This window comes from Anopheles bellator, chromosome 2 (genome assembly GCF_943735745.2).
Source record: "Anopheles bellator chromosome 2, idAnoBellAS_SP24_06.2, whole genome shotgun sequence".
Taxonomy (NCBI): domain Eukaryota; kingdom Metazoa; phylum Arthropoda; class Insecta; order Diptera; family Culicidae; genus Anopheles; species Anopheles bellator.
Window position 1 is genome coordinate 29,384,284 of NC_071286.1, and position 26,277 is coordinate 29,410,560.

General features: G+C 51.1%; 4 protein-coding genes across 7 annotated transcripts in view; 3 read left to right on the forward strand and 1 right to left on the reverse strand.

Moving 5' to 3' along the window:
* LOC131212708 (neurobeachin-like protein 1) overlaps positions 1-11,407 on the forward strand; it is a 40,756-nt gene extending 29,349 nt beyond the window's left edge. For all 3 annotated transcript variants that reach the window (XM_058206680.1, XM_058206678.1, XM_058206679.1), the window contains exons 13-19: positions 7,911-8,171; positions 8,248-9,756; positions 9,824-9,996; positions 10,067-10,374; positions 10,443-10,557; positions 10,625-10,802; positions 10,896-11,407. In XM_058206680.1, the coding sequence (XP_058062663.1) occupies positions 7,911-8,171; positions 8,248-9,756; positions 9,824-9,996; positions 10,067-10,374; positions 10,443-10,557; positions 10,625-10,802; positions 10,896-11,058 (2,707 nt within the window). In that variant the 3' untranslated portion in view covers positions 11,059-11,407. The remainder of the gene's footprint in view (positions 1-7,910; positions 8,172-8,247; positions 9,757-9,823; positions 9,997-10,066; positions 10,375-10,442; positions 10,558-10,624; positions 10,803-10,895) is intronic.
* Positions 2,948-3,649, forward strand: LOC131212710 (cuticle protein 7). The gene is made up of 2 exons (XM_058206682.1): positions 2,948-2,959; positions 3,170-3,649. The coding sequence occupies exons 1-2, from the start codon at positions 2,948-2,950 to the stop codon at positions 3,647-3,649; spliced, it is 492 nt and encodes a 163-aa protein (XP_058062665.1).
* Positions 6,616-7,455, forward strand: LOC131212709 (cuticle protein 21). The gene is made up of 2 exons (XM_058206681.1): positions 6,616-6,630; positions 6,718-7,455. The coding sequence occupies exons 1-2, from the start codon at positions 6,616-6,618 to the stop codon at positions 7,453-7,455; spliced, it is 753 nt and encodes a 250-aa protein (XP_058062664.1).
* Positions 11,408-12,174: 767 nt separating the features above from the next.
* Positions 12,175-25,138, reverse strand: LOC131208580 (neural/ectodermal development factor IMP-L2). Of its 2 annotated transcripts, none has more exons than XM_058201376.1 (3): positions 24,815-25,138; positions 13,696-13,997; positions 12,175-13,616 (listed from the first exon to the last, which is right to left on the reverse strand). In XM_058201376.1, the coding sequence occupies exons 2-3, from the start codon at positions 13,993-13,995 to the stop codon at positions 13,062-13,064; spliced, it is 855 nt and encodes a 284-aa protein (XP_058057359.1). In that variant the 5' UTR covers positions 13,996-13,997; positions 24,815-25,138; the 3' UTR covers positions 12,175-13,061. The 2 variants fall into 2 exon arrangements, with proteins under 2 accessions (XP_058057359.1, XP_058057358.1); XM_058201375.1 differs by lacking the exon at positions 24,815-25,138 and adding an exon at positions 15,107-15,638.
* Between the last annotated feature and the right edge of the window lie 1,139 nt (positions 25,139-26,277).

Here is a 26,277-nt window from a genome sequence, read left to right on the forward strand (position 1 = left end):
TCTTGATTGGGATTTTGTAAAAGCAAGCAACTTGTGGTTGCAACATAAAGCTGAAGAGTGAAGTTTGTGTTGAGATGACTTTTGAAACGCATCGTTTTTAGAGATTCTTTTGAAAAGTTCAAAAGTCGCAATACAAGCATCCTTTTTATAATAAAACTCATTGATTTATCAACATAAAAATCCTAGAATGTTTTTCATGCTTTGGTCTATTCCGGATGTTTTCCTGCAGAATTTCTCCGAGCAATTTCCATAGTGCACCTCAGAGTAGAGGATTATGCGCCCAATGATGGACAACTTCCTTTTTGTAGCGAACCTAGTTACAAGTCTCATATTATTAGTAAGGGAGATAGCTCAACGCCATTAGTGTAAGGCTTGTTGCGAACGACACTCTCGTGATTTATTTATATTCATAGCTTTGCATAATTCCCAGGAAGTTGTGTCCTTGAATCTGTTTCTCAAAGACCACGCATTTACGTGTATCAATTTTTCTGAAATAATTCGAAACTCATTAGAGGATGAACACTTGAATGAGAATCACTAGTTTTGGCAGATGCAACTTGAGCCGTAACAAACGATTCTAAGATTAACACCATCGTGACTGGTACAAATGACTGTAGTTAAAATCAAAACAATCCTGAGAACGGTTTCGTTTCGCTACAGATCGGTACCGATCGGCGGTTACGTAAGTGAAGTTCGTTTGACAAAGTAACGAAACCCGTGCCAATGTGCAGTGCGAATTCCGCCGTTCTGCGGTAATAACCTGCCGCCACTGCGTTCTACGTCCCTCTCTCTCCCCATCGAGCGCCACTCCATCAACGGTGTCCAGATGCTCCGCATACCGAGCATTAAAAACCGAGGTGGACACTCCGACGTCGGAGGAAACATGATTTACTGTGGCAACACTTTCGCCTTCGGAGCGGTCGTCTGACGGTTCCTCCCGCGCGTGTATAATGCGCTTCAAGAATACACGATTTAATTAATCCTGCTCGATGCGCACGTAAACGCGCGGCGCGACCAACATGACTGACCCCCCGCCACACCCCCCTCAAAACACACACACAATGATAAACTGGTTCACCGGCGTGTCAATTGTGCGCACGTCAGAGGTTGGCTGAACTAATTCGCTAAACGCCCGCCGATATTGATGTTGTGAAACTTCTGCACACGGCCGGCTGCTGCATTCGATCAGCTGTTCCGCGCAGGGCCCGGCGACTGGTCAGTCCAGTCCCAGGCCAAGCCGAGACGGTCCACTCCAGTCCTGCCTGGCCAGTCCAGTGCTGGTCGCCCAGAAAAGGGTGGTGACAAACTATTCCATTGACTGACGAGCGGACGTTTGTTGTCGGGCTCCGGCGATGCCGGCCGTTTGCCGGTCCGTGGCGCTCTACTTTTCCGCCGGCGGTGGGGATCGGTCACAGGCTATGTGGATCGAGCACCGCTTTATCATCCGGCACCGGCAACATATCGACTCGGTGGCAAGATTTAATCGACTTCAGTTTCGTCACGAGCTTTTATTAATGCTTAAATCATCGTTTTTTATTCTCTATTTCGCAAAAAAGGGGTCTCGTAGTCTCTGGCGTTTGCTGCTTTCGATTAGCGCGCGTTGGACATCTATTCTGTGTTCCTTGTCTTCCATCTCACATTGGGTTCATATTGTCTTTGAGATTTACTCTTTATAAGAGTTATGTTTTGTTTCAACATTAACAGGACTGTTTATAGATAGTGAAGGTTAATTTCATACAACAAAATTAGGGAACTAGACTTACAGTTTCTCGTATTCCTCACGTCTGCTTATTTTGTTACGTTTCGTTCGCGATTCTATACTCTAGTCGGTTTAGCCTTTTATGCGCTGTTTATGTTTGATTCGCTTAACGTATTAAATTTAATTAAGAATTGGCGGCTTTATGTTTTCCAGAGCATTCTGAAGTCTGATTATGTCTATAGAGGTGATCTGGCACCTGAACCCGCTAGTCTCAATTCATGGTGGCTCATGGCTTTTGGCATAGTTCTATTTCTAATGCACATAGCTTTCTCCGGGTAGCAAAGTTTTTATTTTATTTTTAATTTTTTTATGTTTCATTTCATTATTTCATAGTTTAAATTCATATATTTGCCTTTTTCAACAAGACATCATTCTAGTATACAACTCTTTCGACTCCTGTAAAATGCAATAAACACTATCCTTTGCAGCGATGGGGTCAGGGTTTAAGGACCCCAAATTGGCACCAATTTAGCCGGCTGTCCGAAACTTTCTGCATTTCAACTTTCTCACGCTGAATCAAACAAGCGTTGTGACTTTCGATCGACGACCCACTGCGCAGTAAGTTGATCTAATTTCCATCGAAACCAAAATGTGCGTGGCTTTGACAGGGGGCACTTTCTGTGCTCGCAAATCTCGTCGTGAGTCTGGGTGCCTTTTTTATGAGACACTCGTCACCGAGACCGGACGGTGAGCGGTGACGCGAAGGGCGGGAAAAGCCACCCGCTTCCTCCGCCATGTGCACCGAGTCTGTAAACTGAACCACAGCAGCAGTGCATCGAGGTGCTGGCGAGGTGGAATCAAGTAAAAGAACAGACGCGGTGACCGGCGGTGATGTAAAGACCGGCGAAGGAAAAACCTGCTGCCCCACACACGTGGGCGCGCGGTGGGGCACGCTTAGGGGGACAGCGGGGAGGGTGACTTTTCTCCACCACAGGAATTCTGTCAACCGATGGCGCGCGCACACAGCATCCACGCGAGTGGCCCTCCGTGGGTTTCGCTATTTATATGCTCGCCGAGATGGTCCCCGAGTCAGACCAAAGAACAGCGTTGCTTGGAGAGCACACAGCCCACAGCCCGACCCGGATAGAGGCCCGAGCGACGAGCGATACCATCATCCCTCCGGATTGCAGACGTGTCAGAAGTGGCTTTAGTGAAGTTCCCGTGTGACGAGTGCTAAGCAAGAACAAAATGATGTCAAAGGTGAACAGTCAGTTTTTGGCAAGTGTTGGGCGCCTGTCAGAAGTGCTTCACATTCGGCTGCGAGTGCCCAGTGCCCTGTGGCCCAGGATAATCCCGGTTTGGGGCGGTTGAGCACAGTCGAAATGGAGCGCTTCCTGAGGCCCCTCCCCAACACCTCGCAACCCGTTAGCCGAGTTAAGAACCACACTCTAAAATGCCGAGTTCTTGCAGGTACTGTTGGTTGCATCGCTAATGGCAGCGGCAGCCCTGGCTTCACCCGTCTACGGCCCCCTCTCGTATGGGCCCGGCCTTTCGTACGGCTACGCGGCCAAAGCCATCCAGCCCCTGCACACGGTAGCAGCCGCCCCGGTTCTGCACGCTCCCATCGTGGCCGCGGCACCCGTTCTGAAGCACGTCGAGGCGTACGATCCGAACCCGCACTACAGCTTCAGCTACGGCGTGTCGGACCCGCACACCGGCGACTCGAAGCACGCGGAAGAGACCCTGGCCAACGGCGTCGTCCACGGTAGCTACTCGCTCACCGAACCGGACGGTACCATCCGCAAGGTGACGTACACGGCCGACAAGATCCACGGCTTCAACGCGGTGGTCGAGAAGAGTGGCCACGCCGTGCACGCCGCGCCGGTGCTGAAGAAGGTGGTCCATGCCGCCCCGCTGGTACACGCCGCGCTGCCGTACTACCACCATTGACACCGGCCGGATAGCCGGACCGTACGTAGTCTAGGATATTTGTAGCCGAGAAAGAGAGGAGATACCGTAGGTGTTAAGTAGAGTGGCCGAGTGGCCAGCGGAGATTAGAGGAATAAACACATCTGATTACTGTCAAAGATCGACCCCAGCCAACCTTGCTCCGTCTCCGGGAGACACCCCCCCATCAGAGACGTCCCGTAGCTAAGGATCGGCTTTGGGTGGATCTAGTGACCGTAACGACGACGCGAGCATGTAGAACGATAAGACATGTCCTCTTTCTTCTCAATAAAAACAGTTTTCCTAGTTCAGCCGCCCAGGTTCAGGAGTTGAGCCGAAGAGAGTGTCGTGTTGCTCCCGAAAACGTACGTCGGGGACACGGCATTGAAGCGCACACGGCGGGCCGCGCAGAGCTTGCGTCAGCCGTACGCGAAAGGAATAATTGATGCCATGTTTAGTCTTCACCAGCGCTTGAAACAACAGGTCGCAGGGGGGGGGTTTGCGTGGAGCCCGGTTGCCCAAGAGCTCGCCGCGTGTAATGACTCAATTATGCTTCTGCCAATCCCAGAGCCTTCCCGTGGCCCACTGCTACGGCAGATCAGAACGACGCACGGATCCGTGTGCTCCTTGCAACATACCGCTGACCGGACCGGACTCCAAAAGCGACCCGCAGCTCCAATGCTGTAACTTCTAGTAACCGCGCCGGTGACCGGTTTGGTCGTAATTAACCCTTTCGCGGGAAGGTGTTGCGCAAATGTGTCGCTCAAACACAACAATTAGGTCGGTTGTTTGCGAGCGGCCGCGCACGGCCAGATGCGCTCCGGTGCGTGCCGGTGATCTGCCGGACCTGGCAGATCGTTAGAGCCGCCGAGCTCGGCCGGTGCTTATATAGGGAGCCCCACGCATCGGTCTTAAACGCGGGGCCGTCCCCGCGGACCCGGCAAATATCCTCCGAAATATTCGTCTGCTTTTCTGGCCACCGCACAGGCCCTGCTGGTCGGCAGACAGATGAGTTTACGCAACGCACGGTACCGCCACCGCGCGCGTGACCGCGTCGCGGGCGGTCACACGTTGCTACCGGGCGACATTGCCTTGATTTTCAGCCCCCACCCCTTTCGGCCCCATCGCCCGACATCGGGGTTTTACATGACGAATCTAGGCCACATGTGTGGATCACGGATACTTACTTTTCACTGGAGCGCTTCCAACGGCCGGGCCGGGCCGGGAATTCGTATGCATCGATCGGAATTCATTACCATTCCGTTCGAATTTATCGCACCTCTAGCCCCGATCTATATGAAATGACAATTCACTTTCAATAAACGTCGTCCCGACTGACCACACGGACCGGCGGGAGGGTGAGCGCGTCGTCACACGGGAAAGTGATTCCTAGCGCTCCGGGATATGGTTGCCGGATGTGTTTTCTTTGTAAAATCGAACTGGCCAGAGTCAGACATCGTGATCCTTCTTCAGTTGCCGGATCAAACAATCGTCGTTCGTTGGAAAACTCTTGCAGCTGTCATTGGATGCGATGGCTACTCCGATCCCGTTTGCTGAAATATAGCGAGCGATCCAAGTAAACATAGTAAACATTACCAATCAATCACCAAGAGTTTTTAAATGAAAGTTAACGCCCGAACCACTAGAACGATTTGATTCCACTTGAACTTATTCCATCGCAGGTTTGTTTGTAGAAAAACCTACAGGAAATCTGCAGAATAAGGCACAAAAACCACCACACCATACCACAAATAGTTATGGTCTAAATGGTTCGAAATTGGCACCTAATTCAAGCTCTTTTCCGCCATAGTGTGAAATTTGCTGCCCTTGCTTCGCAAGAGGGTAATGTAAAAAGTTTTCCATACATTTAAACCGTTGTTTAAATGGCAATATTGTGGCAGATTATAATTTTTAGTGAGTTTACATTTAAAATCTCTTGTTGTTATTTTTCCATTAAAAGCATGGTACCAAAACCATCAGCATCAAACACAGCCCATATATTTGGGGATGCAGACAGAATATCAAATTGGCTCCCCTTGCATATTGTCACCACAACTGCTTCTAGGTCTAAGCCTGTTATAGGGCCTATCATAGCTGCTTAAGTGTAAAGTGGTTGTAAAGGGCTGAAGGAAATTCGTTATGAAAGCGGATGCTGCCGACGATACCAGGCATCTCTAAAGACGGGCTCTTCATTTGCCACCGATAGCTGCATGAATAAAAATCCAGACCCCTCGAGGTGCTACGTGCATGGCGAAGAAAAAGGATTCAAGTTATTCATGCGGTACATGTGTTCCACACGTCCTTGAACGTTGTACGTCTGTGAAGTTAATGGGGGGCCTTCAATTAACGCTCGACACTCGGACCCATCTGTCTGAAGATCAAACGAACGGGCCCGAATGGAACTGCGTGACGAAAGTCACTTTCCTAGGCACTTGGCACTGGCGTGAGGTTTTTGGGCATTTGAGCCAATAAAACTGATCCATATCGCCCAGCAACGCGAGCGCACGCTTGTGTGCGTTGTCGGGTCGGGGCCATGCCGAGGTGAAGCGAAAATGGAACCAACCATATACCATACGACTGCTCGTGATAAATTGCAATGAAGGTGTCGCAGAGCATCATCGGTCCACCAGCGCCATTGGTCGAGTAAATTTGATAAGCATACGTGCGTGGAATGGCCGATCGGATCGAGTCGCCAGTCGACTACTGCCGACCGGCGACCTTAATACACTTGCCCAACCCGCCCGCGGACACGGCGTACGCCAGGCTTTGAAGCATCGTCCGCCGGTGGACGGACACTTTACGGGGTATGTAAATGGCCAACACCCACCACCGGGACGCGCGCTGGTGGTGAATCCGATCGAAGCCTTACCGTTCCGTATAAAAACCATTCGGAACTATCGATCAGCACGTCAGTCAGTTGCGCTTCACCTCACCAAACAGTGTGAAATTTCACCGCCTTCAGCTCTACAATGAGTTTGCTCAGAGTAAGTGTGTCCAATTTGGTGTGCTGTAGGTGGTTCACTCCCTCCTGGTGATAACCCGTACGTGTTCCGTCTTCCTTGCCTCACTAGGTTGCCGTTTTCGCTGCCCTAGCCCTGTGTGCTAGCGCTGAGCCTAAACCAGATCCGGCAGTGCTTGCCGCGGCTCCATTTGCCGCCGCCCCGTTGGCCTACTCGGCACCCCTGGTGCAGTCTCCCTTCGTTGCCCGGTCTTTCGCGGCCCCGCTAGCGTACTCTGCTCCGTATGTGGCCGCTCGTGCTGCTTACACGGCACCGGTCGCTTACAGTTCCCCGTTGGCCGCTGCCTACACCGCTCCGGTGGCCGCTGCCTACTCCGCTCCGGTGGCCGCAGCCTACACGGCTCCGGTGGCCGCTGCCTATACGGCTCCGGTAGTGGCGGCAGCTCCTGCTCCGACCGTTGTGGCCGCCCGTGCCGCCCCGGTCGTCGCCGCTGCTCCAGCTCCGGTTGTAGCTGCCCATGCTGCACCGGTGGTAGCCGCCGCCCCGGTTCAAGCTGAGTTCACCGATGCCTACCCGCAGTATCAGTACGCGTACCAGGTTCAGGACGCCCTCACCGGAGACTCCAAGACCCAGCAGGAGACCCGCGACGGTGACATCGTGAAGGGCTCGTACTCGCTCATCGAGCCCGACGGTTCGCGCCGTATCGTCAACTACTACGCCGATCCGGTCAACGGATTCAACGCCGTCGTCCAGAAGGACGTCCCGGTCGCCGTTGCTGCGGCCGCGCCAGCCGTTGCCGTCGCTGCCAAGACCGTCGTTGCTCCGGTAGCCGCCAAGCTGGTGGTCTAAGCCTGATCCGCGATGCCAGCCGACCCCTGCCCCGTTGTCGTGTATGCCATATAGATAGGATCCGACGAGCCCGAATGTAAATAGTCCCGGCTTCCTGCACCGAGGCGCGCACCAGCGGAAAGGATCTGTGCGCCTCTCTGAGCATTCGTTCATCTGTACATAGTGATTTCCACTGCCCAACTGTCCTCTGCCACCCTTCGCTCTGCTGACTATCCCACTGTCCTTCCTGCACGCCTAGTCCTTATCCGTGTCCCGCACCTAACTCCCGAGCTCCAACACTGTGTAGAGAAATGCAAATAAAATGTTGTTTTTGTAATGAATTTAAGTTCCGTTGGTTTTCTTGTTTGATTGTAACCTTCTGTCACTTCCCTCATAAATGATACAAATGACCACAACAAGTGTCACTTTTCAAAACAACGCACCTTTCTCTCTCTCTGGTCACACTCGAATTGCAGCACCAAAGAGGAGGAATACTGGCGGCTGTCCCATCACGAGAACGTGGCCCGGATGCGCCTGAAGCTGGAACCGGACCTTTACCACGATCCGCACACGGCGGCGGCCAACTTGCGGGACAACACCACGTCTACGGCCCACAGTCGGCGACTGTCGTCGGAACTTGGTTCCACGATCGCTACGGCCGCCATCGGGGATGAAAGTGCCGACGAAGAGATGCTGCTGCTTGAGGAGGAAATGCGCAACAGTATTGAACCGCAGGCGTAAGTAGAGTACACCGGAGTAGTAGTACCCGCACCGTACACGGCTCTCAAGATTCGTGTGACGTTTGTTTTGCAGTCCCGAAACGTCCGGCAAGGAGAAGGTGGTGATCTCGCAGGAGTGCGAACTGATCACGCTGATGACGCGAGTGAAGGGACGCTTCGATTTGACGACCAGCCAGCTGATGTTCACCGAAATCACTAGCATGCGCGACGATGGCCAGCGGCACGACTTCAAGTTCCCGATCGGGCAGCTGCGTGAGCTGCACCTGCGCAAGTTCAACCTGCGGCGGAGTGCGCTGGAGATGTTTTTGGTCGATCAGACGAGCTACTTCCTGAACTTTACCACCCGGACACGGAATAAGATTTTCACCAAAATCCTCAGTCTGCAGCCGCCGAGCATACTGTACGGGTCGGGACGGTCACCGGCCGAGCTGCTGAAGTCGTCGGGATTGACGCAGAAGTGGGCCAACCGGGAGATCTCGAACTTTGAGTATCTGATGCACCTGAACACGATAGCCGGGCGCTCGTACAACGATCTGAGCCAGTACCCGGTGTTCCCGTGGATCCTGGCCGACTACACGAGCGAGGTGCTGGATCTGAACGATCCGAAGTCGTTCCGCGACCTCACCAAACCGATCGGTGTCGTGAACCCGAAGAACGAGACCGAGGTGCGGAGCAAGTACGACGGGTTCGAGGATCCGTCCGGGATGATACCGAAGTTCCACTACGGCACGCACTACTCGAACTCGGCCGGCGTGCTCCACTATCTGATCCGCGTGGAACCATTCACGTCGCTCCACATCGAGCTGCAGAGCGGGCGCTTCGATGTGGCCGACCGACAGTTTCACTCGATCCCGCAAACCTGGAAGCTGCTGATGGACAATCCGAACGATGTGAAGGAGCTGATACCGGAGTTTTTCTACTTTCCCGAGTTTCTGAAAAACATGAACCGCTTCGACCTGGGGGTGCTGCAGATGACGCGGGAGCAGGTGGACGACGTGGTGCTGCCGGCCTGGGCGAAGACGGCCGAGGACTTCATTGCAATCCACCGGCGGGCGCTCGAGTCGGAGTACGTGTCGCAGCATCTGCACCACTGGATCGATCTGATCTTCGGCTACAAGCAGAAGGGCCCGAAAGCGGTCGAGTCACTGAACGTGTTCTACTACTGCTCGTACGAGGGCGCCGTCGATCTGGACAAAATCGCGAATCCGATCGAGCGCGAGGCCGTCGAGGGGATGATTAATAACTTTGGCCAAACGCCATCGCAGCTCTTGCGGGAGCCGCATCCGCGACGCCTGTCGGTCGACGAGCTGTCCATCAAGCTGTTGAAGCTCGAACTGAAGCGTCCCGATCTGACGCTCATCCTGGACCGGGTGCAGTACACCGGGTGCGATCTGTCCACCGACAAGGACCCGGTCGTCTACCTCAGTAGCCCCAAGAGTCCGCCCCGGTCGTTCTTGCAAACAAGCCCCGATATGCTGATCACGGTGACCAAGTCGGGCATCCTCGGGTGTCACAGCTGGATGTCATTCGACAAGGAGCGGGGCTTTCTGCTCGAAATCGATGCCACCACGTTGAATCTTAAGTAAGGGTCACAGCCGGGCTACTGTAGGTTAACGTTGCCCGATTAATTTTCCGTTTTTTTACCCCAGGAATCGAAAGAAACTAGTCGGACCCTTCCACCCATCGATTACGCTCAACTCGAAATTGTTTGCCGTCAGCGTGGACGCAAAGTACATCTACGCCGGGGGTATCTGGGACAACTCGGTGCGTGTGTTTAACATGGCCCGTGGAAAAGTGATTGCTTCCGCCATTAACCATTTCGGTAAGCTCGCTTCTGGGACGGCAGTGGGTGACAGATAAGACCCTCACCACTGGATTTTTCCGCCCCACAGATGTAGTAACGTGCGTGGCGATGGATAACTGTGGATCTTACTTGGTGACCGGCTCGAGGGACTGCACGTGCGTCATCTGGTCGCTGAGCAACACCAGCACGGTCGGTGCCGCATCCGGCTCGAATCTTCAGCCCAACACCGCGGCGCTGAATCAGAATCTGGCCGGAAACGTTGTGGGTAGCGCGAACGTTGTGCACCTCACCAACAACCTAACACCCAAACCGGTCCACACTCTGTACGGCCACGAAGAGGCTGTCTCGTGTGTCGCCATCATGACCGAGCTGGATATGGTTGTGTCCGGTTCTATGGTAAGTGTTGAGAAGTTAAAACCTAATTTAAATTCTGCATTGAGTGATGTTGATTCCACCACCTACAGGATGGCACCGTGAACGTACACACGATTAAAAATGGACAATTCGTCAGGACAATAACGCCCCTCGGATGCACGGGTTTAAAGATAGAGATTTCCTTCATTGCCCTCTCGTATCAGGGTGAGTACTGACCAACACGATTTCGGTTGCACTATTTTTACGATTTAATCTTCCGACTAAATGGCAGGGCATATAGCGTTCTCGGCACTCGATGATACCTCACACTCGGTGCACGTGTTCAGTATTAACGGTATCAGTCTCGGTTCAAAGTATGTGTCCGGTCGGGTGACCGGCCTGACAACGGCGTCCGATTTTCTTGTGGTTTCTGACGATGCCGGCGATGTTACCATGAGCCGACTCTACGGGTAAGCCGTCACTTTGGTTCAGCTCATTTGGTTTGGAGTAACACTAATTTTGCTTTCTGCGTTCTTCGCCTCCCTCCGACGATCCGGGTGCAGCCTTAAACCGATCTTCGACATTCCGCTGCACGTTCCAACACAATCGGTCGTGGGTACGGCTGGCAACACGCATTTGCTGGCACCACTACGCGACGGAAGTCTAGGTGTGATCGGTATCCAACAACCGATCGCCTACAAAAAGCACATCGTTCTGAGCGTGTAATTTATTAACCGACACTCGACGCCGAGCTGTAGGCTCCGGAAGCGCGGTAGTCTGCACTATCGTTACTCGTGTGTTAGCTGGACGCAGTGCCAATTTCAAAGTGCAATGTTTTAGAATGATACGACAAACGTGTGTGGTACGTTGTATTAGTAATGTCCCGCTGTTAGTTGCTTGTCCAAGCCCGTTTTCCGTAACCCACCCTGTGCAAACGATGGAGCAATGATGGAGCACCTTTAGACACCACTTTCTACACCCGTTCCCCAACGTGAGAATTCGCCCATTACCGAGCATTGTTATAGCTTACTGCAAATCCTTATCACTGTTGTTGGGTCACTAAACAAAGCCGAAACTAGTATCAATTCTAAAGAACAAGGAAAGGCATAGTCAACGGTGCAGTAGACAAACAACCATATTTGAAGGACCCTTTTTTAAGTTTAACTGCTGCTACTTAAGGATTAGGATTAGACAGTCGTTGCCGGATCATAACGATAGCCCAGCTGCATTCCCATTGTATGTGTGAGTTTTTAATTAATTTTTTAAACACTTACCACCTGACGACAGTTCTTCAAATCCAAACAAAATCCATTTTAAAAAATGTAACCAATAAAGTATATTTTATATCCGCCCAGTTCGTCCGTGAGGTTTTGATTAAGCTTTCACCCACCGTATCGGCCATCGTATCGTGCAAAGCCGCAACAGTCTTATCAACGCTTTCAACGTAAGCACTGATAAGACCGTTACGATTCAATCGTAAGAGCTTGACCCCATTTACATTATCACTTGCTTTTATCGATGGTACACGGTAGTAACGCACGCATCACCCGAGGCTTCGGTGCTCAGTACTCGTTTTTTTGCGGAAATACGGAAACAAAATTCTAAGGATGAATTTTAACCTTCTTCAATTGTTTGACGAGAAACTAATTAACAGAAAACAGGATCGAGAAAGATTGAGCTTTATCATGTCACTGGTAGTTACGTTTCCGCTGATCGACCGTCAAAGGACCACGAATAGCCATCCTTCCATGCGTTATCAAGGACTGTTAACTTTGGGGACAAAAGTAGGCAACAAAGTCAGAATTATGCTTCTCTTTGACAGACATTTTATTGATCTTTTGAATTGTGTGTCCTTAGCTACTTATTCCAGTTCATAGTTCTCTTACACGCTAGCTCCGTTTCTGGCTAGCACTGGTTCTTTGGCCGTACGACGTTCGCGTATCACTGCAGGCCATCGCTTCACTGCCTTTCGTAACTGACATCTATAAATGTGTTGTTTGTTTTTAATTTTATGAAGTACATTAAGTTCGTCCGATGCACTGCATCTCATCCATCTCAGGGTTTAGAGTGGGGTATCCCTATTTACACATCCAACAATCCTGCTCTCCACTGACTTAATATTTCCGATATCTTTCCCGCCCAACAATTCTGCCCCCACGTGCGCTTGACATATACATCATTGTTTCTTAAATACTACTAAACTATGCCGGTTGGTGCCGTGTTTCTTGCCGGCCACCACCTATGTTTTCCACCGATCCTTGCTCTGTTCAAGCCTAGAGAGCTTCTTGGTGTAAACGATTTGATTCCGCTCTTCCGCTTTTTGCACTTGATAGGCAATAACTTACGTTTGTACGTAGCGTACATGCGCACAATACATTTTCTATGAGATACAAAGAGTCATAAATTAGTAAGTGTTGGCTGGTTGCCGTACTGGGTTACTGTAAATGCGTTGTAGGTGGTACTGAATTAAAATTTCTTTATTCCTTTCAGCATTCGTAGCGGTGTATAGTTATCATACTGCAGACTATGATAGGTTTACTATAAATAATTTAAGTAAATGGCATAAGGGACATTCTATTATATGTTTGCATTATCGATCGTACTAGGGTCCGATTCGTAACGGTTGCGGTTTTGCAGAGACACTACTCATCGTGCGGGTGGTGGAGGAACGTGGCTCTCCCACGCTCTCCCGTCCCGGTGATACTACCTTGGCAACATGAACCATGGGCCTAGTTGGGTCGTATCGGGTACACGAACGTTTCCGATTCATCTTTCGAGATTGCGTTCTTCGCCACACACGTGTACGAGCCCATATCGGTCCACCGCAGGCTGGTGATGATCAGCTCGCCGGTCGGCAACGTGCGGTAGCGCGGATCTTGCAGGCTACCCACGACGTTGCCGTCCTCGTTTAGCCAGGTGATCTCCGGCACGGGCCGCCCGACGGCTTTGCATGGCAGCACCACCGTGGTGCCCATGTTTTCAAACAGCGTCTTGTAGTGGAGCGTTATCCGGGCGTTCTTCAAGTTCATGAACGTATGCGTCGGCGCGCCACCGGACGCCAGCGGGCGCAACAGCAACAGATCGGAGTAGTTTCCCAGACGCGACCCGGCGTCGACGTGGTACACGACGGTCGAGGCCATCGCCAGCTGCCCAGCTGAGCGGCCGATGCACGTGTAGGTCGTTTGCGAGGCGCGTGACGAGCGGTCAATCACCAGACGCGACACGACACGGGCCACCGACGTCGGGGTATCCTCCGAGATGACGTTCACACTGATGTCTTCCCACTGCGGACGGAAGAAGAATGCGGTTAAAGATCGAGGCTCGTCACAGCATGCATGTGCCTTCCCCGGACCGGAAACTTACATCAGCGGTCTGGCCACTTCCGTGCACCCACTGGACGGTGGGTGTCGGTGAGCCCATGATTTCGCACTCCAGCTCCACCGTTGTACCGCGGATCTGTGCGACACGGGCCGGCGGTGGCGAGGTGATCTTCACAAACGTCGGTCTCAAGGAAGGGCCACCGACAGACGAGGGGCCCGAAGACGCACCGGACGATGCCATGGTTCCATCGGCATCGAGGTCAACGGCGCGCCCGTTGCAACCCGCGGTCAGCAGCGCGAGCGTTAACGCCGCCACGATGAGCAGTTGGTGATCGCAGTTCATCCCTGTGAATGAACGAAAAAAAGGGTGCCGGAAATAGTTGGGTGAGCGAGCGTGAACACTATCGGTGAGCTAGGAATGAGCTGTAGCGAGCGGATGAATATGAGGAGAACGGAGCCGCGTGAATTCCCGGCGCGAAAACTATCAACTATATTACGGTGGTCTCTCTCTCTCACCAGAGAGAGAAAGGGGGATAGAGAGAGCGAAAGCATGCACGAGCATTCAATGAATGAAATTCCACCCGAAATTGCATCAGACAGACGAACCCCTCGACCCTCGTCCACTTTGTTGCACACCTTTCTATTTTCTATTCCGCCAGCTGCCACACCGCTGTGGCCGTTCTCAGACTCAGGCCAGCTAGCCGGCGTGTCACGTTTCCACGTATTTGCGCGAAGCGTGATTAGACAGGGCGCTGCGTGATCGGGACCATGTTCACGATCACACGCCGGAATTACAGAAAAAAAACCCCAGTGACGGAACATCATGTGCCTGTGCCGGTGCGATGACCAAAACGACCGGGCGCGATCGTGAGCACACATTTCGACAGGGTGGGATTATATTTTTAGCGATCATCGTGACGACAGCGAGAACAGAACACGAAAGCGGCCACATGTTCGACCCCTCAGCCCCGGTTCGGCCGCTTCGAAGGGGTGCCTTTCTTTTAAAGGTCGAATTTTTATCGCATTACGACCAGTAATGAGGCACAGCGTGCAGCGCTCGCCAACGATTGATTAAAATTCCAGGCACTGACCGCGCCACCGATCGCCCGATACCGAGGGTTCTTTAGTCACCTCATTAAGCGCAAGTAAACCCACCCCAAAAATTACCCTACCAAGGCGGTGGACGCCGTCCGCGAGTGAAGGGAACTGCCACTGTAAGGCTAGGCAAGCCAGATCCAAAGGTCAAACGGCAGGCGGGGCCCCCAAGGCTCCCGAAAAGGCGATAATCGCCGACTCGGGCCACGGGGCGACCCAAATATTCTCACTAGCCCCTGGTGCGCGCCTGGCTGGCATCGCTGGGCTGGGTGGCCCTAACCTCCAACTGTACTTGGCTATCCTGTGCCGGCTCCCTCGGTCCCTCCTACCCTGATTACTGTCCCAAGATTTTTACTCACTTTCTTTCGCTACTCGTGACTGTTTTTTTTGTGGTTGTCTTTACTTCTTCGGTACACCGAGAGCCTTTGGGGGGCCGGGTGTTGCTGGAAGCGTGAAGATTTGTTTCTATGTTTCAACCGTCGTGTCGTGATCGCTGATCGCACCTTTCTCTTCGTCGGATGATTCCGCACCACGATCGTGGCCGCCGGTTGATGGGGGGAGCGAGCTGTGTGGTAGTGCGCGGCCGCGACCACCCCGGGGGCAATCCGATGGGGAGGAGGGAGAACAGCAACTTTAATGACTTCCGAGACGGTCCGAACTGTGCGCGGTTGATCGATTTTTTTTTTTGCTAGCGCACAAGTCCTCTTTTCCCGCTTTTCCCCGCGGTGAATGTGGTTTTCTTTGTCACCACGTTTGGGGTTGGTGGGGTGGGTTTTCCGCTTTCGCTTAGCGTAGCCCTTTTGTTTTAGGTTATGCTGTCCAACGGAGCTGCGCCCCTTAGCTTCGGTTAATTTCCTCTAGCTCGGTGCTCGTTTTTGCTCCGGGCAGGCTCCAGCGATCGAGAAGCCGCCTCTGCCACCGCCGCTGCCAGGGGAGATGGGGGCGTCTTCCTCGCGGTGTGTCTTTGCGGCTCCCGGGCCGGCGGCGAGGCTCTGTCTGCAGAGCCCCAACCTAACCCGTTTATTGTCGCACTATCGATACCGCTAGGGATATCGAGGGCTTCGTCCTTCTCTTTCCTTCGCTCGCACGTTCAGTGCTCTACACGCGTTGTCCTTGTGCGCGGCGGCACAATACTTCCCACAAAACGACTTGTCGCTTCCTGGTCACGTGGTGCTTGGTGCTCACGTGGAACTCTCCAAAACGTTCACAGCTGACGGTAGGGTTAATGAACTCGGTCCGGGTCCTCCGTGTTCCGGGGGCTTTATCTTTTCTGTTCGCTTCGAGACACAAAATCACTGCTCGCCAAGACACGTCGTCGGTCAATTCGGCACACGGTCGCTCTCGTCTGCTGCTCACACACCGTATGTTATGTAATGTTCGAGTTTATGAGATGTTTTATCAGCACATTCAGCAACATCAACTTGGAGAGGTTCACTTTTTGGCCAAAATTCAACATAGGGTCGGCTGTTCGACACCGCGCCGTCGCTAACGTGTGGCAAGGGTTCTTCCTGCTGCCCGTGCGTTTCGCGCCGCACCTCTGAAGCGATGTTCTTAACGGGGCGAAGCCTACTATTGCCCGCTCCACTACGTTGCCCAGGCGTCGACGGCTTTCCTTGCCAAACGGTAATCGGTTTTCGGAAGCCGTAGGCGATCTGCGCGGGGGCACCAAGTGTAATGTGGTTCACCAGCGATGGCTGCAGCAGGTCAGTCGCTCGACAATCGACGCTCTAATGACGATAAGCTCCGTGCCAACAATGGCGACGCGGGCAGCCAGCTCGGGGATTCTGCCACTCTGATCCTTCGACGGCGCTGCTAGTGGTAAACGGTAGGCGCCGGGAGCGGACATTAAACGGTAATCTCTCGCTGTTCGAAGGTTCGATCTCCGTGGCGTGTGTACGGGGCAGGCTGACTGCTGCTGCTGCTGCTGTGGCTGCTGGGGCGATCAATCAAACCGGGCTCACACATCCATCAACTGGCGAGTTTGCTGACGTCAAGAGCGTCGGGAGCCGGGCCGGACGACGAGCCTTTCTTTCGATGATGCGAGCGCACACTGGACGGCCACAAATCTCGTTCGATAACCGAATGACTTGCAACAACCCCGCGGGTGTACTTTTATTGGCGAGGCGATATGCCAAACCAACGTCAGCTTTGCAACTGTGAACTAGATCGCGCAGAGCTCGAGCGGTACTCGTGTGATGAACGATTTTTTCGCCTGTGGATCGCGAAGCACACTGTGTCACCAAAAACTGCTGAGATATAGCACAAGCAAGGACAAAAGGAAAAAAAAGATGGAGGGCAAGAGCCAGGTGTTCGTTCGCCGGTTCGCGGTATCTCAGAGCTAGTTTGAAACTGAGCGGTCCGCGGAGTGGCGATTCATTTTATAAGCCGGCTGCTGAGGGCGGCACGATCGTAGGGGATGCCTCACTCGCACGAGCACAGGCTCATTTGAAGAGGGTGTTTAAAGAACCGTTTCGATCGAATTAAAATATTTCTATTTTAGCTGCCCAGCGTGAAGTGCATTTGGCCAATTGCTCCCAACGGAATCAAGTGGAAGTGGTATTTCCTATCAACGGTCCTAGAAAAGAGGGGGTCTTCTATTCCGTTCGGGACTGTCCAGCGCAACCCCGAATCCCGTACGGTTTGATCAGCGGTGGGGTGAACACGCATTTTGCTCATTTTTCTAGCCGCTCATTTTCTCTCACTCTCACCGTAGGGGGCCACGAACGCGATTTACCGGCTTAAAACTCCTAGCCGGCGATTTCGGTTCAAGACCCGGGCTTACGCCGGCCACTGGCATTTAATGTGACCAAAACAAATGAAACTCTCCTTAGCCTCATTAGTCCCGCCAAACCGAATCTGTTCGCCGTATCTTGTTCGGAAAGCGCCTTCCAACGCGATAGAAAAGAAGCAAGGTTTGTGGTACGTTAGAAAGAGAGAACAAGGTAGAAGCAGCGTAGAGAAGTATATAAGGATTTATACAATGTAAGGAAAGAGAACGGGCGAGAGAGCTGATCATGATCAGAAGCCATTAGCACCGTTGTCTTCGTTACATAAAATTGAACAATTTGGAACAACCGCATCGGAACCGCAGAGCGCGAGAGCGAGAGAGGGAGAGGGACATTCGAATCGGATTTGAGTCGCTCACTGACCACTATAGGGGCTCGTTGGAAAACTCACTCCACTAGCTACCCCGGTGTCCAGTTCTCATGTGGCGTGTTTGTAGTTGGAAAATGATTTCTTCCGCCGTAAATTTCTCATCGATGGAATGTGGCCATTAATCGAGGAATCTTTTACAAATATCTTTATTGGCAAGCCTTTATTGGAACGTTCACTTGATAAGATAAAAGTGGTGCAAAATTATGAATTCTCGTGACAGCGATGAGGGGCCACGGGAAAAACCGACCCGGTTGGTGAGCATAACTCCTTCGTAAAGAGAACAATCTAGCATCGGCCCATCACTGACCACGGCCGTAATAATCGTGACGCGCATTTTGCTTATCGAAGCCAACCAATGCTCGGAAAATAACCGTTGGCGATGGAACTTTTTTAGCCCACATTAATTGACCTTCGCCGTAGGCGGGGCGGATCGGTCGGTACATAGTTTGGCAATATAATGATGTGCTGAAAAAATGTGCCCTTTTGGCGATTCACACTCGGGTTCGGCAGCAAACTGCAACGATGCACATTCCGTACGCGTTTGGCACCACTTGGTGCCCCGGTGGCAATGCGCCCAGTAGTTTCCGGTCCGTGTAGTACTACCGTAACTGTCATTCAAAGTTTCATCACCCAAAAGCCAGCCTTATGACGAACAAACATTCCAACAGAAGTGGAAAAAAAAGTCACCGAACACACTCACCTTTAGCATCAGCATTAATGGCACGTACCCGACCCCGGCGTCGGGTGTGGCCCACAGGGTGGAAAAAGCAAAAAAAAAACGAACGCATTGCCATTGCGCCGGTGCCGGACACATAAATAAATATAGTTTCCGAAGTTGAGTTGACGGGACTGCGATTAGGAACGCGGACTCGATATTTAGACTGCAAACCCACGCCACCGAGACGCCTCGGGACATACCTCGAGCGGCTCGACAGTCATGCCGAAGATATTCGACACTGAGTCGAGCTTATCACTTTACCAGGGATCCCGGCCCATGGGGTCCGATAGCCCAAAATGATGGCGCCAAGTCGTGGCGGCTTCAAAGTGGACTCGGTGCTGTTGCGTTGCATCGGAAAGTAACAGGAAAAAAAAAACGTTCGAGCGCCTCATATCTTATCACGCAGCATACAACCAATGGCGGAATACGACCATATCAACTCAACGTTACGCTTACGGGGCAATACTTCCTCCTTCACGGTGAACGACACCGGCCGCTGGCCGATTGGGCTCTATCAGCACTTTTGGGTGGTTTTATTTTTTTGCAAAACACCTCGCCGAATCACGCCAGTTCGCCAGTAGCTCACAGTTCCATCACTACCGCCCACCAATGACGACGATCGGTACTTTTATCGTCGCTAGTCGATCAATTAGATCATCAAGCACACGGTGGTGCGCTATAGCGGCGGCAAGATCAATTAGGAAACCGGAGTAATAACAATTCCCAGAATAGGATGACGATCAATTATACGATCATTTGTCCACGTCCAGCGGGTCTCCAACGAGCGCGGTTGGGTAACTTTTCGCGACACCGTGCACTAGTGGCCGCGATTTGGATTTCGAGGTAGTCAATCGGTAAACGACACGAGGCACCCGGCAAAGCCGAAGCCGTTTGTCGTGTGAAGCAGATCGCGTGCTCTGGACGGGATCCGCTGATGCTGATTTGCCCCCATTCAAATGCATCCCCAACGGTCACCAATTGACCGGGCGGGCGGCTTATCAATCGTCGCGTCGGCTGATAGTAAACTACACGTTGTTGCCATTTACATGACAATCACCTTTCGGCGCTGTAAAAACTGATGCGAATGGTGTTCCCTGTTTTTTTTTTATGTCTGCACTCCAATCGCCTTGCCGGGTCCGTGGTCGTCAATCCCGACGAAATGTCCCGTTCGTATATTTTCCGCGGCACAATCCTGAGAGACGTTCCATCGCACGGCACTTCACACGAAAGAAATCAATTATCACCAAATTTATGGCGTTCAGGTTTTTTTCGCAAAGGCCACCGTTACACCCACGGGGGCGGCGGCCTAGTCCTGCGGTGCAACCCGCCCCCGTTCACCGGAAAGGAGTAGTGGTTAGCGAAGGTGGTTAGTGTCGATTGGCGAACGGTTTTGTCGTTTCGAGCGATTCCAGGAAGAAATAAAAATGTTAAATTGGCTTTTGGGGTCCACCGCACCGCGGCCGATCATCGGAGGCTTAGCGCGAAGCAATAGGAGCACACCCGGCAAAGGGGGGGAGAGAGATCATTAAAGGCCTTAGCAACAGAGCCAACGGTTGCCAACCGGGCAGATCGGTTTGCGGTGTAATCGTCATGCATCCCACACCCACGGACGATCAGCATAGCTCAACGATCTCGATACACACAAACACAGAGGAACACCGGTTTCTCGCGGGGCCGGTCATGTGGGTTTAACACGCGACTGACGAACGATCGCGACGACTGAACCGGGGGCCGCACGCGATCGCATGCTGGGCCGGGTAATATGAGACGCCCGCGGTCATCGCGGGGCGCATCCCCCCGCCGCCCGGGGCACTGTCGCCAACCATGCCGCGCCAACATCGCCAGCAGACATCGTGGAGCCGACATCATCTCGGTCGCTCCGCGCATGCGGCGGAGATACAAATCTTCATCTCCGTCACCTCAGCGTCACCACCCGCTGAGATCGATCATCACACCAGATCGGACGGCCCGTAATGAAGATTGAGCCCGCGCTGTGCCACCTTCCATTGAAGGGTTTCTGTTTCTGCGGTTCTGTTTTTTTTTTTGCTGCTTTCGTTACATTTGGGAACTGCGAGGGACTTAATTGGCAGCGCTCCGGATCCGCAAACCGTTTTCGGTACCGAGGGTTCCCAAAGTCAACGGAAAGTGGAAAGTTCAGCATGACGTCAATGGAGGGGTTTTATAACCGTTCCCCCCTCTCGCTCTCGCTCGTTTTTACCAATTGATTGTCTGTTTTAATTTATTACTCACGTCCCCGCCGTGCCCTTTTTGGCAGAAAGGAGCTGCTGCATACCGTAGGCGGCTTAGTGGCCGGAAGATCGAGAGTCCGAAAACCTTTTTCCCGGCGCTTGTTGGGATTGAGAGCGATTGCTTTCTAGCGATCGAGAAAGAAAGGCACTGTAGGCACACAGGATAACTTTTACTTCATCATCTACAGATGGAATAAAGATGGACTAGAATAGATCGGAGATGCTGGATGCAGAGTCGTTCGGCTTATAGACCCGGTTAGTGAGGATCAAGTGAGTTGACACCTCAATCCCTAAAATCCCGGCGGCCAGTTGGACCAGCCAATTCCGGACCGATTTTTTGTGCCGATCCACGCGCTCCCAGCGTGCTGACGCAACAATGCCTTACCTAGCGCGTCCTAGACCCTCGAACGCCACGTGAGGCGAAACACGTACTCACGATAAGTGTCCCCTGTATGAGGTAGCCATCCGCAGCGGTGCACTACATCTCTCTACGTACGCAGGGCGCTGCACGCAACGAACGAGGAAGCTGCTGGTCACTAACTGGTCGCGAACGAGATAAAAAAAGACCACTTGCCCCGTGCTGCCTGGTCCGGTTCCCGCCGCAACCCAATTGCGGGATCCACGGCCGCAGCCCAGGACTGGACAGTGCAGCGGCACCGCAGCTGCACCGCGATCCCGCGCCGCTCTCCCAAAGGAGCCGCCGCGCTATCAAGGTCAAATAACTATAAAAATGACAAATTACTCTCAGCTGTTTTGTCATGTGTCCGCCATGCCCGCGGAGCAAGTTATTCGCCCCGCACCACCACGCGGGGGCGCAGAAGGTGACCGAGTGAACGGACAGGTTATGTGTGGTGGCGATGATGACTTCTTCTTCTCAGAGTAATCTGACTTTAGAACGCGCGTTCGGCATGCCACATCCATGATACGATCCCCGATCGTGTGAGTCTTGAAGTTTTGTGAACACTGGCCGCTCAAGGATCGGTGCCTAGGCGTGTGCCTTGGCCCGAAAAAGCTCAATGGTAACGGAGTTTATTGATCCTCCGGTCGGTCGCTCACGGCTCCGGTCGATAAACCAGTTAGTGGGAAAATGTGTGGAATTTCCGATCCTCGATCCTCGCGGCTACGTGCGCAACCGGTCGATAAGGGTTGCCGGCGTGGATTTCGTAACTGTCGGCGCGTGAGTGAATCATATGCTCGAGCGCATGCCCGGTTGCCGGTTGTAATCGTTCGCTCCGCAAGCACTGGATCAGCAATGGACGGTAGTCTTTTGTATTACTCCTCAAGTTGGGCCACTTTCTTTGGGGGTGGCATTCTATAGGTGCACCCTTTTTAGTTTCCTATATAATAAACTGATTATTTGCTTTCTCTTTTTTGTCATTTTATAGGTTAATGTCCGGTTTTTTATCTCCTTTCATCCGTATTCACGGTCCGGTCTTTTTTGAATTGTCGCCCATAGCCTATGTCGAGCGAAGATCACGCCGGCACTCGCCACAAAGGCACTCTATTCATTAGGCGAAACAAGTTTTCTCGGAAAAAGCCTCACTCAGAATTAATCCGATTTCGTCATGTTCATGATTGCTAGTTGCCGCGCACCAATCAGTCACACGCCGGGGAGGAGAAAAACCGGGGAACATTCTACATGATTTTTGTCACGTAGGCACTGAGGGTCGGCGAGGTGATTGAAAATGAAAGGAGCTTTCCATGCTGACCGCCACACAATGCCGGGCCCCGTTTAGTTGGAAAGGAGCCGGCGACGGTTCAATTATCACCGGCCAACCGGCGATCCCGGCGAAGCGCCCCTCTGATCGCGCCGTGGGAAATTCCGCCACTGCGCTACTCATAGGTTCTAGGCTCCCTGCACTGCAAACTAGCTTCGGATTGAGATTGCCGACTGCTGACGGACACCGCTCCGCGATCAGTAAGTGCTCCAGTAAAACCCCGGGCCCTCGTTTTTCTCGTGCAACAGTGGCGCGTTGTTGCAACCGTTGTTAGTCATTAGTGCGGCGATTCTAATTTCCCTAAACGGCGTTTGCCAAGGTGTCGATCTGATCTGATTCATTTAATAGTTTTGTGAAACTTGTAGCGCCGATTACGTCGCCCTTTTGCGATGGCATCATCAGTTGGCAGAGGTCCGAAGGTTCCTATCGGTGTAGAAAGTTTTCGACCTGGCTAATCTTGCTTTGGGCTTTAGTTGTCGTTCTTATCATCAGCAACATACACAGTCTGTCCTAAAGTAAACAGGAGTTTTCCAATAGGGCCATTTCTGGTGGCGCCATCGTGATGTGGGAATATTTGGTTGAAAGGTACATCCTTTCCAGACTTCCAGTCAAAATTTTCATGAAATTAGGTTTGATTTGATTTGGTTAATTTGATTGGATGCAACAAGTTTATGATGATGATTGTCTATGTCCCGTGACAGAATTTATGAGTGGTATACGCGTTTCAAAAACGGTCGTGAAGACATCAACGATGTCGGCCAAGCCAAGTTCTTGTTTACGCCAGGGGGCATCGAAAAAGGGCCTGATTTTCTCAAAATTGAGCCGAAATCGTCGTTGCGTTTTATGGAAATGGAATTGGGAATTTCCAAAGATTCGATTCATCGCATTTTGACCGAACAATTGGGTTATCGGAAGGAGTGTGCTCACTTTCCGCCACACAAACTGCTCAGAATGATCGACGCTCATCACTGATTTTTTGATTAAAAATCGCATTTTATCGATAATCGATTCCCCGTATTCACTCGATCTGGCACCCTGTGACTTTTATCTATTCGGAAAATGTCAATTGCCGATGAAAGAAAAACTTTATGCTGACATTTTAGCCATTCAGAAGGCTCGTACCGACACAACAAACATACTGTCACTTTAGGCACAAAAATGTTCTTCCAGTAGACCAAATTTTATGAAAAGTTCGACTGGAAGTCTGGTAAGGATGTACTTTTCAAACAAATCATCAAGATGACTCCAATAGAAATGGCCCTATTGGAAAAGTCCGGTTTACTTTGGGACAGAATTATGTTGGAAGGTGATTTAAGGCGAAGTAAATTGTTTGACTAGTTTGCAATCAAAACGTTTATACATAATTAAGACTATATGAAAATGTAAGTGAATCTCAATAAAATAATTCACGTGACGAGCACAGAGCGGCACACCGGTCCACGATTTGTTTCACTACGAATCCTGAGCTGATAAGGCCCACCGTGCTTGGAGCCGTGGGCCGCGATAACTGGCATCACGAGACTTACAAGTGGGCGTGTTCGTGAATGATAATTTGAAATCACGTGCATCAGCCCAGCCATTGTACAGTGCCTTCAGTTAAGTCCGCTCGCTGATATGGCGTTAAGGCGCATTTTACGCTCCACCAACACTGTCGCTATTAGCCGGTTGAGCTGACCACACAAAATGATAGGGCAGGAGACAGGGACCCTCAGGTGCAATAACTCACCGATACCGCACAGACCGGTGGTACCCTTTACAAGTATTACAAAAATCCTTGAACAAACGTACCGCTACGACCGGATTCTGTATGCGTAGGGATTTGAGTGGAAATGGCCCGGTAACACCGACGGCAGTTTTAAGTGTTCCAGTGCATCCTCCAGGCTAATGGACATTCGGTGCTCCGTTCTCTGTATCCTTTCGATTTCACACCGTTTAAAAAAGAAGGATAAAATCCGTTGGTCCATTGGCACTGAAAACACAATTAACCCAAATTGGCTTCCGTTTTTCGCCAGCGATCATAAAGCTTTGGGAATTAAGAAAATAATGAAAGTAAACAATTTTCAGAATCTTCCGGCATCTTAGCGTGGCCACAACGCTTGCCCGAGGCTGCTCAGAATTGTAGCACTTTTTGGCAATGCTTTTCTGCGAACACGATGGCAACATATGGCGCAAATTTTCACGGTTTATGGATGGTCAATTAATCACCGCCGTTACTTATGTTCTTACCTGTTAAGGGTTGATTTCAGCACGAACGAACGGTTAGATCCTTGACAGGTGATTTTGGCTTGCGTGCCAATCGGGCCAATCGATCAATTTAGTTTATCCGCAACCTGTTGCTGCTCTGGATAAGTAGCACGGCACAGATTATTCGCCACAACGCTTCACGCTTAACTTTCAACGGTACTGGCCTACAGCATGCCGTTTCGGAGCGATGAGAATGTTCAGAAACTTGTCATCAATCACTAAACTTCACTACAGGTTTTAGGTTCACTACACTTCGGCAATCGGTTCGGCCAAAAGAAGGCGGAAAAATTCGAATGAATCGGTTCTTTCCGTTCGGCGCAGCTCAACAAGAAACGATCAGATCGTCACGACAATCGGCACACGAATCAATTTCCTCCAGTGCGGCGAGTTCCTTTTATAATCCTTGATAGACATTTATCCAGCATCTATTGGCGTGTTGATGTGTTAGATATCAATGTAAGGCCAAATAGGACCAAAATGAATGGATAAATAGAACGAGACAGAGCGAGAGAAGGTGAGCGTGTGTGTGCGAGAGAGAGAGAGAGAGAGAGAGAGAGAGAAAGATGGAGAAAGAGAGAGGGTAAGAGAGAGAAAAAAGATCTGTTTGTGTAAGTGATGGATGGATAAAAGAGACCAATATCCAAAGAGAAGAATAAAGATTAAGAGAGAAAGAGACAGAGAGCACGGGTAAAAAAGCGAAAAGATAAACCCCAAGGGGTGCACTTATTCTTTCCCTTAGTGTGTACAGTAGATTTAGTAGTAAAATTACTGTGCACTACAGCGGAAATATTATTAGATTTTAGCAACGAAACAGAAAAATCAGGTACCCAAGGAATGTAATACCAAAGTAAGCTTCAGTACTCTGGGTTAGTCGTACCACGTGGGGTTTCCTAGCAACTGCTGCGATAACTTCCTACGAATGTACCGTATTTTTCCGTGTATAACGCGCACTTTTTTCCCAATTTTTTTAGCTCTAAAATCTGGGTGCGCGTTATACAAGGGGAGTAAAAATTTTGTCTCCTCCAAACATACAAATGTGCCCTTTTAGGTACATATTCTATGGTATTATTGAATAAATTATGAAATGAAACACTTGTTAGGAATATAATTATCCATACAATATCGTTATTAAGTCATGGCAGGGAGTTAAAACAGAAGTTGTTGTGAAATCATTTAAAAAATGTGGCATCAGCATGGATCTGAAGATGTTGCAATTTATGAGGACTCTTCAGAGAGTGAGAATGAGGAGTACAGTGAAGAGCAATTAGAGAATATCAATTTCTCAGACAGCAGTGAATATGAGTTTGAAGATTATTACGAAATATAAAATACTAGTATGTCTTTTGCAATGTATACGCATTTTATCTTTAGTCCACTTTAGAATATTTATAGAGTATTTAGAGTAATATATTATTATCATTTGGTATTTGTTGGATACCACATAT

What these genes read in the sequence shown, in the direction of transcription:
- LOC131208580 (XM_058201376.1), bottom strand. Translation starts at nt 13,995, where the DNA reads ATGAACTGCGATCACCAACTGCTCATCGTGGCGGCGTTAACGCTCGCG. An exon ending in GAAGTGGCCAGACCGCTGAT is followed by an intron (nt 13,617 to 13,695) that starts GTAAGTTTCCGG and finishes TTCCGTCCGCAG; the next exon opens with TGGGAAGACATCAGTGTGAA.